At 42.9% G+C, this 12,333-nt stretch overlaps 1 protein-coding gene across 3 annotated transcripts in view; it reads left to right on the forward strand.

Moving 5' to 3' along the window:
* OGDHL (oxoglutarate dehydrogenase L) overlaps nucleotides 1-11,561 on the forward strand; it is a 66,387-nt gene extending 54,826 nt beyond the window's left edge. For all 3 annotated transcript variants that reach the window (XM_072627392.1, XM_072627405.1, XM_072627400.1), the window contains 5 exons: nucleotides 200-325; nucleotides 2,350-2,422; nucleotides 8,930-9,093; nucleotides 9,835-9,986; nucleotides 10,812-11,561. In XM_072627392.1, the coding sequence (XP_072483493.1) occupies nucleotides 200-325; nucleotides 2,350-2,422; nucleotides 8,930-9,093; nucleotides 9,835-9,986; nucleotides 10,812-10,935 (639 nt within the window). In that variant the 3' untranslated portion in view covers nucleotides 10,936-11,561. The remainder of the gene's footprint in view (nucleotides 1-199; nucleotides 326-2,349; nucleotides 2,423-8,929; nucleotides 9,094-9,834; nucleotides 9,987-10,811) is intronic.
* The last annotated feature ends 772 nt before the right edge of the window (nucleotides 11,562-12,333 follow it).

A 12,333-nucleotide genomic window follows, 5' to 3' on the forward strand; every position in this document is an offset into this window, starting at 1 on the left:
CAGTATAGAAAGGTACAGGTATAACTAGCTGGGGCTGGGAGGGAATGGGAAGAGATTAGTTGGCCTCTCCAAGGAGAGAGGTGTAGGTCCTCCTCCCTCTTCAGCTGGAGCTCCTTTGTCTGGATAAAGTGTGAGAGGGGCCTCAAAGGGTTGGGAAGTGAGTATGGGGGAGCTTCTCAGGTGGATCTTCTCCTCCCAGGAGTTCAATGATGACTTTGAGATGCAACAGCTTTATGATTGCAATTGGATTGTGGTCAACTGCTCCACACCTGCCAACTTCTTTCATGTTCTACGGAGGCAGATTCTGCTCCCCTTCAGGAAGCCAGTGAGTCTTGGGTCCCAGAGGGCTTTCCCAATTCCTTTTTGTGATGAGCTTCATTAAGGTGGTAAGGGTCATCTGAAAATCACTGGGGCATGGATGGATTCTGTTTCTCAGAGTTCTAGGGAGAACCTGGGATTATCGGTTCTTGTGGGTTTTTTAAAAAATTTTTTTATATCTTTTGTTCTTAGATCTGAATATACCCCTTTCCTCCTGCCCCGCCCAGAGAGCCATCCCTTGTAACAAAGAATATACAGGAAAGGAGGGAGAGGGAGGAAGGTCAGTTCAGCAAAACTAACTGATGTATCAGTCTGACATCCCCACCCATAATCCCTCAGCTCTGCAAAGGAGGGAGGGTGTTTCATTTTCTCATCTTTTCTTTGGGGCCAAGCTCGGTCATTATAATGACATAGGATTCCGTTTCATTGATCTTGGGTTTTATTGGGCTTGAAGAAATATCCCTAACTGGTGTGGAATTGATGTAACCTGTTTCTCCCTTAGGAGCTTGCCCCGAATTCCCCTGAAATTATCCCCTGCCTGCCCTGATCAATCTTTTCTTTTATTATACTGTCATTGGGGAAGGAAGGAGGGGGGAGGAAGGATAAAGCCCTGCCTGGAATAAAGCTGTTGATAGAGTATGAGTATCCCCCTCACATAATAACACCTTGCTGCAATTGTAAAGTGCAGAAGGTTTTCACATCCATTATCTCATTTCATTTTCACAACAGTGTGGTTACAAAAGAATTCTGGCAAATGCTTAATGACCAGCTCTCTCAGAAAGACAATTCTATACACGTAACACAACGTTAAAACTTCATTTGCATCGTTAACATTTCACCTTAAGTCTAGACAGTCAACAAAACAATAAAATCAGTGCCTGATTTCTAGTGCCTTTTGATTTCTGAGGTAAATGGCCATCCTTTTAGGCCATATAGAATGGTAGTGGGGCAAGAGTAACTGATTGTATTTTGCTGGTCTGTAGAGTAATTAATTAGACTCATAGAACATTAGATCTGGTTTTCCCTTTGGCTCAATTTCCTGCCCATAGGCCTCACAGCCAGAGAAGGTGGGTGGGAAGTTGGAAGGAAGGTGATTTGTAATTCCCACTCCTGAAAGTTTCATGGAAATGACCTTGGCCCCGGCTGTCAATCTATATGGTGTTTGAGATTGGCCTCCATGTTCTCCCATGATGATGATGCTCAGTCATAGGCTTAGGTTGTTAACAGAGGGGGTATGTCATTGGGCTGGTCCCAACCAAGGTCTGTTTGGTGGGGGAAGAGGCAGAGGAGATTGTGGATGGAGCGTAGTGGGATGAACAATGGGTGGGAGATCTGGATTCTAGGGTCAGCTCCTTCACTGACTTGCTGGGTGACATTGGGCAAGAAGTCTCCAGGCCTCAGTTTCTTCCTTTGTAAAGTGGGATTAATGCTACTATTTCACTTCCCTACCTTTCTTGTGATACAGTTTGTATGAATGTGCTTTGAAAGCTTTTCATCTCAGTGCAAGTGTAGCATGTATCACTGGGATACTCTTCTGTACACCATATCCTTCCTCATCTTTTTTCCTCTGTCTAGTTTCTTTTCATTTTTAAAATTTTATTTGTTTTTAGTTTTCAACATTCACTTTCATAAGTTGTAAATTTCTCTCCCTCCTTCCCTCCTCCCTCCCCAAGACAGCATGCAATATGGTATGGCTGTACACATACCTTCACTCAACTGGATGGGGGTTGAAATGGGGGAAGTGAGATGCAAGAGAATCAGCTTTCACAAAGCACCTGCTATGTTTCAGGCACTGTGCTAAGCCCTTTATAAACACTGACCCCTTTGTTCCTTACAACAACGCTGGGAAGTAGGTGCTGTTATTATGGTCATTTTACAGTTGAGGAAACTGAGGCAGAGAATGGCTGTTATTTGCCAAGGGTCACACAGCCAGGAAGTGTCTGAGGCCAAATTTGAACTCAGGCCTTCTTGACTGCAAGCCCAGGGTTCTATCCACTGGGCCTCTTAGCCTTCGCAACCCTTGTTTTCCAGCTGATCGTCTTTACTCCCAAGTCCTTGCTGAGGCACCCAGAGGCCAGGTCCAGCTTTGATGAGATGCTGTCTGGTAAGCACCCTTTTTCAGAGTAGGAGGGAAGGAGGGTGTCAGATTTCCTTGAAGTTGGACTGGGTTGGGAGTGAGCACTTGAAAGCCTGATGTGCCCTGCCACAAGGGATTCCAAGGACAGGTTGTGTCGCATAGTGGCAACGTGGCCAGCTCAGTGCCTCTAGAGGATTTCAGAATCCCCGGTGGTGAGCTGGGCTCCTGGGGCTGTGGTGGGCTGAATGTGGGTCACTGAGGTTGTACCCAGGATATGGAGAGAAGATTGTCAACCGGTCCAGAGTCTTGCTGATGATCAGAGTTGAAAGATGGTTGCTTGAGTTTGCCAGAGTCCCCATTCACCTCTCAAGGCTATATCCCAAGAAGGGTTTTCCCCATTAGCAAGAGGAAAAAAAAGTCACCAGGCAAATTGTTGCATAGGGCCACTCATACCAGACGCCAATCACATCAGGGCCAAAAAGCAGCCCAGACAGTGGGTGCTGTGGGAATTTAGAGAAGGCAAAAATTAGTGAACATCTTCACTGAGGAGACAGGATGTGAAGGCTGTGCAGGCTTGAAGGAGGGTAGCCTTCCTACCCAGGAGAACAGCAGAAGCCAAGTCTGAGCTGGTATGGGCATGGGAAGGCAGAGCTTTTGAGAGATCCTGTCTTTGGGCAACATCATCCTTTCTCTTGCTTTCTTTGTCATCGTGGCCTGGGGTCATCTCTCTCTCACTGGCCCTGTATGCAATGCTCCTGACCAAGCTCAAGAAGGGATATCGATGAGAATTCTGTTTGACCCCAGACTCCTTTATAAATGTTCTTCAGGTCCCTTAAGGGCTATAATGATTCCTGGTAATGGGTTTATTAATTGTTGCTGACATCAGCTTACTGGACGTGTTATTAATGGAAAGGGCCTGGTGTATGTTGTGAGGGTAGCTTTGCATCGACTGTGACATTCCAATTATATTTCCAAAGGATCTTCCAGGGCCTGTTGGTAACCCCCTGGTCTAACTCTATCTGTATTGAAAGTTATTGTGAAGTTTTCTGGTGAATTCTCAGGACTTCTTTGCTGGACTGTAGTATATGGCTGTCTGCTGATGACTCTGCCTTTCCTAGCAGAAGCAGGAGTTTGGCACGGTGACCAACAACTATCTCAGTGCCTACTGATAGGTGCACATCCATGCTGGCATCTGTAGGACATTACAGGACCACAGACCAAGAGCTAAGAGCTCATGGGTCAGCCGGTCCTACTCTTCCCTTTTACAGATGGGAAAGCTGAATTTCAGAGAGGCTTAAATGACTCAGTAAGAACAGCACGTAGACCTATTTTGTTTTGTCTTTTTGCTCCTCCCACAGTACCTGGTATATGTAGTAACTGCTTAGTCAATTCTTGTTGCATTGAATGAAACTGAACTAGATGAGAGAAACAGAAGACAGGGCCACAGCCCTAAGGGAACTTCCATTTCAGCTGGGGAGCCAAGACCTCCATGTTCCTCGAAAATGACTAGAAGAAATAGAAGTTGACTTTATATAATCAGGGACTAAACTGTGGGATTCTTCCCCTTCTGGCTGGCTGGTGAGAGGGCAGAAAAAGGAGAGGTCACTGTGGGCTGGGATCTGGGAATCCTTTGTAAAACTGGGTCTTAAAGGATGGGCACCATATTTGAAAAAAAAATGGGTCCAGAATGTTGGAGAAATAGACTTTTGTCATTAGTAACAAAAGAAGAAATCTCTGAGGCTCAAGTTGAGGGAACAGCAAGATTCTCTTGTCACAGAGTGATAAGACCTACAGTTGTGTTTTGGGGTTATCTTGGTATATTTCTTTTCCTTACTCTTCTGTATACCATATCCTTCCTCATCTTTTTTCCTCTGTCTAGTTTCTTTTCATTTTTAAAATTTTATTTGTTTTTAATTTTCAACATTCACTTTCATAAGTTGTAAATTTCTCTCCCTCCTTCCCTCCTCCCTCCCCAAGACAGCATGCAATATGGTATGGCTGTACACATACCTTCCTATTAAGCATATTTTCACATTAGTCATGTTGTGTAGAAGAATTATAATGATTGGGAGAGACCATGAGAAAGAAAAAAACAAAGCAAAACAAAGAAAATAGCCTGCTTTGCTCTGCATTCCAACGCCAGAGTTCTATCTCTGGATGTGGATGGCTTTTACCATCATGAGTTCTTTGGATTTGTTTTAGATCCTTGCATTGCCAAAAAGGGCTCAGTCTATCAAAATTAGTCATTGTATGCTGTGGCTGTTTCTGTGAATGATGTTGTCCTGGTTCTGCTCATTTCACTCAACATCAGTTCATATAAATCCTTACAGAATTTTCTGACGTCCCACCTGTTTATCATTTCTTTTAACACAGTAGTGTTCTATTACATTTGTATACCACAACTTGTTCCGTCATTCCCCATTTGATGGGCATCCCCTCAATTTCCACTTCTTGGCCACCAAAGAAATAGCTACTATAAATATTTTTGTACATGTGGGTCCTTATCCCATTTTAAAAATTAATTTGTTTTCAGGGGACAGCAGTCACTTCCACATGTTTATATTTTCTTCCTGTTCCTTCCCAAGATGGCATGCAATCTTATATAGATTCTACACATATATTCTTTTTTTAAAAAAAATGTATATTTATTTTTAGTTTTCAACATTCATTTCCACAAAATTTTGAGTTCCAAATTTTCACCCCATATCTCCCCTCCCCCACCCCAAAACGCTGTGCATTCTGATTACCCCTTACCCCAATCTTCCCTCCCTTCTATCACACCCCTCCCTTCCCTAATCCCCATCTTCTCTCTTCTTGTAGGGCAAGATAGATTTCTATACCCCATTACCTGCATTTCTTATTTCCCAGTTGCATGCAAAAACAATTCTCAATATTTGTTCCTAAAACTTGAATTCCAACTTCTTTCCTTTCCTCCCTCCCCACCCATCCCCACTGAGAAGGCAAGTGATTCAATATAGGCTATATATGTGTAGTTTTGCAAAAGACTTCTATAGTAGTCATGTTGTGTAAGACAGCTATATTTTCCTCCATCCTATCTTGCCCCCCATTTATTCTATTCTCTCTTTTGACCTTATCCCTCCCCAAAAGTGTTTACTTCTAATTACTCCCTCCTCCCATTTGCTCTCCCTTCTATCATCCCCCCCACCTCACTTATTCCCTTCTCCCCTACTTTCCTGTAGTGTAATATAGATTTTCATACCAAATTGAGTGTGCATGTTATTCCCTCCTTAAGCCAAATATGATAAGAGTAAGCTTCACTTTTTCTCTTTTACCTCCCCCTTTTCCCCTCCATTGAAAAAGCTTTTTCTTGCCTCTTTTATGAGAGATGATTTGCCCCATTCCATTTCTCCCTTTCTCTTTTCAATATGTTCGTCTCTCACCCCTTAATTTTATTTTTTTAGATATCATCCTATTCAACTCACCCTGTGCCCTCTGTCTATATGTATATAGTCCCTCCAACTACTCAAATACTGAGAAAAGTCTCCAGAGTTACAAATTTTATCTTTCCATGTAGGAATGTAAACAGTTCAACTTTAGTAAGTCCCTTATGATTTCTCTTTGCTGTTTACCTTTTCATGCTTCTCTTGATTCTTGTGTTTGAAAGTCAGATTTTCTATTCAGCTCTGGTCTTTTCATCAAGAATGTTTGAAAATCCTCTATTTCACTGAATGGCCATTTTTCCCCCTGAAGTATTATACTCAGTTCTGCTAAGTAGGTGGTTCTTGGTTTTAATCCTAGTTCCTTTGACTTCTGGAATATCATATTCCAAGCCCTTCAGTCTCTTAATGTAGAAACTGCTAGATCTTGGTTATCCTGATTGTATTTCCACAATACTCAAATTATTGCTTTCAAGCTGCTTACAATATTTTCTCCTTGACCTGAGAACTCTGGAATTTGGTTACAATAATCGTAGGAGTTTCTCTTTTCAGATCTCTTTCAGGAGGTGATCAGTGGATTCTTCCAATATTTATTTTACCTAGAATATCAGGGCAGTTTTCCTTGATAATTTCATGAAAGATGATGGCTAGGCTCTTTTTTTGATCATGGATTTCAGGTAGTCCCATAATTTTTAAATTGTCTCTTCTGGATTTATTTTCCAGGTTAGTTGTTTTTTTCTAATGAGATGTTTCACATTCTCTTCTATTTTTTCATTCTTTTGGTTTTGTTTTGTAATTCCTTGGTTTCTCATGAAGTCATTAGCTTCCATCTGTTCCATTCTAATTTTTAAAGAACTATTTTCTTCAGTGAGCTTTTGAACCTCCTTTTCCATTTGGCTAATTCTGCTTTTTAAAGCATTCTTTGCCTCATTGGCTTTTTGGACCTCTTTTGCCAGTTGAGTTAGCTTATTTTTAAAGGTGTTATTTTCTTCAGCATTTTTTTGCTTCTCCTTTAGCAAGCTGTTGATTCGCTTTTCATGATTTTCTTGCATCACTCTCATTTCTCTACCCAATTTTTCCTCCACCTCTCTTACTTGATTTTCAAAATCCTTTTTGAGCTCTTCCATGTCCTGAGACCATTGCATATTTATTTTGGAGGTTTTGGTTGCAGAAGCCTTGACTTTAAGGTCTTCCTCTGATGATAGGCATTGTTCTTCCTCATCCTAAAGGATGGAAGAAAATACCTGTTCACCGAGAGAGAAGCCTTCTACAGTCTTATTTTTTCCCCCTTTTTTGGGCATTTTCCAGCCAGTTATTTGAATTTTGAGTCCTTTGTCAAGAGGAGGGTATACTCTGGGGACCTGTAAGTTCTCAATTCCTCCAAGGTGGCACAATCAAGGGAAAGGAGTTTACTCCTTTCTTGGCCTGTGCTCTGGTCTGGGAGCTACCACAAACTTTTCTCTCCAGGATCTTTGAAGCTGTCTTTGGCGTCTATGGGTTGAGCAATCTGGGAACTGCAGCTGCTACCACTGCCTGGGATTCAACCCCTGAGGCCTGCTTGTTCTGTGTGGCCTAGGCTGGGCTGTTCTCTGCTTCAAGACTGGTGCAATAGAGCTTTTGTGCCCAGAATCTGTGAAGGGTACCCTCTTCACAACTGCCTCCAGCTCTACTACGCCAGCATGCTCTTTCTCACCCCAGGGCTGCTACTCAGGACTGAGATCCAAATCACCCACTTGATTCTCCCGGGACTTTAGGCAGAGGCCCCCTAAAATGGATGCTGTGCCGCAGCTATGGCTGCCGCCCTGGGGCCGCTGGGACCAGACCTTGTTCCCTTCTCCCCCAGATGAAAGCACTTTCTCCCTGACCTTTGAAGCTTTGGCATTTGTGGGTTGAATAATCTGGGAAATGCAGCTGCTACTGGGGATTCTGCCCTGGAGGCCTGCTCCCATGCTGCAAAGGCTGGGCTGTGCTCCAAAGGCTGCACTCCGCTCTGAGCCCAGTGCAATTCCTGTCCACTTTCCAGGCTGTCTTGGGCTGGAAGTCTCTTTTGCTCTGTCGTTTTGTGGCTTCTGCTGCTCTAGAATTTGTTTAGGGTCAGTTTTTACAGGTATTTTGTGGGCTATAGGAGGAGAGCTAGAGTATGTGCGTCTTTCTACTCCACCATCTTAGCTCCGCCCCCCACATATATTCTTATTAAAACACGTTTTCACATTAGTCATGTTGCATAAGAAGAATTAAAACGAATGGGAGAAACCAGGAGAAAAACCAAACCAAAATAAAACATAACACAAGAGAAAATAGTCTGCCTCATTCTGTGTTCAGATTCTGTAGTTCTTTCTCTGGATATGGATGGCATTTTGCTTCAACAGTCCTTTGGAAATGTTTTAGGTCTTTCCATTGCTGTGAAGGGGCTAAGTTTATCAGAAACACACCTTGCACACTGTGGCTGTTACTGTGTATAATGTTCTCCTGGTTCTGCTCATTTCACTCAGCATTGGTTCATAGAAGTCTTTCCAGGTTTTTCTGAAATCTGCCTGTTTGTCATTTCTTATAGCACAATAATATTCCATTACATTCATATTCAACTTGCTCAACCATTCCCCAATTGATGGGTATCCCCTCAATTTCTAGTTTTTGGCCACCATAAAAACAGCTGCTATAAATATTTTTGTATATGTGAGTCCTTTTCCCCGTTTTTATGATCTCTTTGGGATACAACCTTAGAAGGGGTATTAGTGGGTCAAAGGGTATGCACATTGTTATAGCCCTTTGGGCAAGTTTCAAATTGCTCTCCAGAATGGTTGGATCAGCTCACAGCTTCACCAACAATGAATTAGTGTTCCAACTCTCCTACATCTTCTCCAACATTTATCATCTTCCTGTTTTGTCATGTTAGCCAAACTGATAGATGTGATGTGGTACCCCGCTGTCTAGTTTCCAAGGGCCTGCCACCTGGAGGCCACCTTTGGTAGCTCACAGATCCATGTGGTTTACAATTTTGGGGAAGAAAGGTGCCAAGTGTGGTCTAGGGCCATTGCTGGGACCTCTGTCCTGATAACCACTGGACCAGGGACTTATCCCTCTTCTGCAGTGAATATATAAGCCAACATTGGCCATTAATGATGGTTTCTTGAAGGTACCAGGTTCCAACGGGTCATCCCTGAGGCAGGCTTAGCTTCCCAGGCACCTGAGGGTGTGAAGCGGCTGATATTTTGCACAGGAAAGGTGTACTATGACCTTAAAAAGGAACGGCAAAACCAAGATGTGGAAAAGCAAGTGGCTATTACTCGGGTAGAGCAGGTAAGCAGTCCTTGGCCTGGCTCCCTACTAACAAGGGTGTTGGAGCTCTCTCATGTGAATCTCCAGACCTTACACTGGGCTGAATACCTAATGGCATCTAGTCTGCTTCTTCCTTCCCCTCACCTCTCTAAAACATATACCAACACTTCCCTACTGCCTCTGAGCAGTTTGGAGAAAATAGAAAAAATCCTGGATTGGGAGACCTGGGTTCTAGTATTAGCTCTTCCACTAAATTCCTGTGTGTCCTTGGGTAAGTCACATCCTCTCTGTGGGCCTCAGGTGTAAAATGAGGAAGGTTGGGTAAGGTGAAAGTAATAGCTAGTTATATATAGAGCACTTCAAAGTTTGCAAAGTGCTTTATAAATTACCCTGCCATTGGATTTTTGCAACAACCTTGGGAGGGAGGTGCGATTAGTATCCCCATTTTATTATCCCCCAGAAGTGACTTACCCATGGTCACACAGCTGGTAAATGACTGGGGCTGGATTTGAACTCAAGTCTTCATGACTGTAAGCCCTTCTGCTGTGTTGCCGAGCTGCTAAGACAGGTCAGCATGAATGGGCCAGCAGGAATGTGTGTGTAGAGTGAATGGGAGATATTTAGACCAAATTGAATGTACTGGGAGAAGGATAGTCAATTGCATTTTACTAATAACTTTGACTTTTCACTGTAACAAGAAGAGGTTTTTTGTTTGTTTTTTACCCCTTCTCTCATCTTTGACCATGTGCTCCTCTACCACAGATCTTTCCCTTTCCCTTTGACCTCATAAAACAAGAAATTGAAAAATACCCAGCAGCTGAACTCATCTGGTGTCAGGAAGAACACAAGAATATGGGCTACTATGACTTCATCACCCCTCGGTTCCTCACTCTTAGCCGATCCCGGCCCATATGGTATGGCACTTGTTACGAAAGAACAGCAAGGGTACTGAGCAGTAGGCTGGGTTTTATTGGGCACACACATTTGTAGTTTCCACACAGGCTGGCCATTCACTCAGAAGTAGAGAGAAATACAAGTTGACCTTATCTAATCAAGAACTAAGTTGTTGGGGTTCTAACCCTTGGGTCTGGTGGGAGGGCAGATAATGGAGAGGTCGCTGTGGGCTGGATCCATTGGGGAAATCCTTTGTAAAACTTGATCTTGAAGAACAGGAGCCGTATTTGAATAAAAGAAGCTTGAAACCATGTCAGTGGGGTAGAAAGTGCAATAGACCAGAGAATTAGGAGGCTTAGCAAGGTAGGAGGGTTGGTTTTCATAATGGATCATGGTGTCAGAATCCATAAAAAGATCATGAGAGCCAAGAATATGTAGCTGAATCTCATGAGATGAAGTTTATTAGGGATAAAATAAAATCTTGTACTTGAGTTCAAGAGATGGATTTCATAAATACAAGGTTGGGCAGGGGGGGAGATAGAGTTAGTTAGCAGTTCTCCTGATAAAGATCTGGAGTTCTTAGTCACTATAAGTTCAGTCAGAAGCAATGATGAGATGGGACTGCTAAAAGGGATTTGATCTTTGGTTACATTAAGAGCATCACAATGTTCATGAATAAAGAGCTGATGCATTCTTCGTCAGACCGCATCCATACTGTTATTTTTAGTTCTGACACTGCAGTTTGGGAAGGATAATGATAGCAGATTTTCTGAATTCCATTTTTCACTAGATGTCCTACCTCAAGCAGCTGCTGGGATGGTAATTGCTGATTTCTTGTTCTCCAGGTATGTAGGTCGTGAACCTGCTGCCGCTGCCGCCACAGGAAACAAGAATACTCACCTGGTCACTTTGAAAAAGTTCCTGGACACAGCCTTCAACCTGGAGGCATTTGAGGGAAAGACATTTTAGAGCTGAGGGACAGGTCTGCCCTCTTTCTCCCCTTTGGGGTGACTGAGTGATGATGATGAGACAGCGGCTTCCAAAGACTGTGAGAAGATCTCAAGGAAACATAGGAAGTGGGGGGAGGGCCAGCCTTTTGTGGGGTTGATTTTTTTTTTTCCATTGAGACCCTGAAGAAGAGACCTGAAAAGTTGAAGAAAGAAAAGGACCTTGGGCTGGGCTTTCATTCAGGGCTGGCTTTGCCTCTCCCCTCCTGTCTGCGGATTTAACTCTCTCTCTCCTTGGGTTCTCTTCTTGCCTACTCAATTAGGATCTTTTTCTGAAGCCAGTGGAACCAACTGCTTGGTTGAGACCAGCCTGCCTGTCTCTTGCCCCTTTTTTGCAGCTCAATGTCATTAAATGAATCAGCCATAGATGAAAAGAAAATATTATTTTGAGTTCTTCTAAATGGGAATTTCAGCAATAAAACCTGGGTGAAGTTAAGTAATGCTGGAGCAATTGGGTTTCTTTGTGCCCTGTTTTACAGGGCCACATAATAAGAAGTTTATCTACCCCAGTGATCAGTGTGCTCAGGACTCAGTGTGTACCAAAGTAGAAAACAGAATTAATGTAGAAATAAACCATGGTAGAACAGATCTTCTCCTTGCCATTTCTGTGTGTGTGTGTGTGTGTGTGTGTGTGTGTGTGAGAGAGAGAGAGAGAGAGAGAATGTCTGCATCTCTGTGTATTTCTCAGCTGGGCAAATAGTAGGTGCTTAATAGATGTTTATTGACTGACTGGAAGAGGAATATAAACAAGAAGCTGTCCACTTCCCATCTTTTCAAAAGGATAAAATGCATACTTTGGGCTTGGAGAGTTCTCCCTCTGAGAGGCAGGGTCTGTGAGATGTTGACAGATATCTGTTCTCGCCTTCTGTTGGTATTAACTCCTTAGTAGATGTCTGGGAAAGTTACCCAAGGGAAAGGCTTAGAATACTCTTTAAAATAGTTTTAGAAATCCTTAAAGGGGAAATAAAACCAGGCTGCAGACTTAAATCCTTTAAGTCTCAAAAATTGCTACACCCAAGAGTGCTTCTGAATGATCCGAAAGAATGTTTTTCTTTGTTAATTACTTAACCCTATGGAAATCAGTTTTTTAAGACAATTTTTGCTAATTTTTAGGACTGGGGGATTTCCAGACCTATGATTTTTATCTGTATAGGGAAAGTCGCTGTTTAAAACTTCCCTCTACTAATGCAGGAAACTTCCTCTGTAACTTTAGTTTTAGAAAGTTGCTTAGGGAACTGAGAGGTGATTCACTTACTTACCTGTGTCTGAAGCAGAATTTAAACCTAAGTCTTCCTGACTCTTAAGGCCAGTGGTCTAGCCACTCTGCCATAGGGACAGGGAGATGCAGTGGACAGAGTGG

This window comes from Notamacropus eugenii, chromosome 1, assembly GCF_028372415.1.
Source record: "Notamacropus eugenii isolate mMacEug1 chromosome 1, mMacEug1.pri_v2, whole genome shotgun sequence".
Taxonomy (NCBI): Eukaryota; Metazoa; Chordata; class Mammalia; order Diprotodontia; family Macropodidae; genus Notamacropus; species Notamacropus eugenii.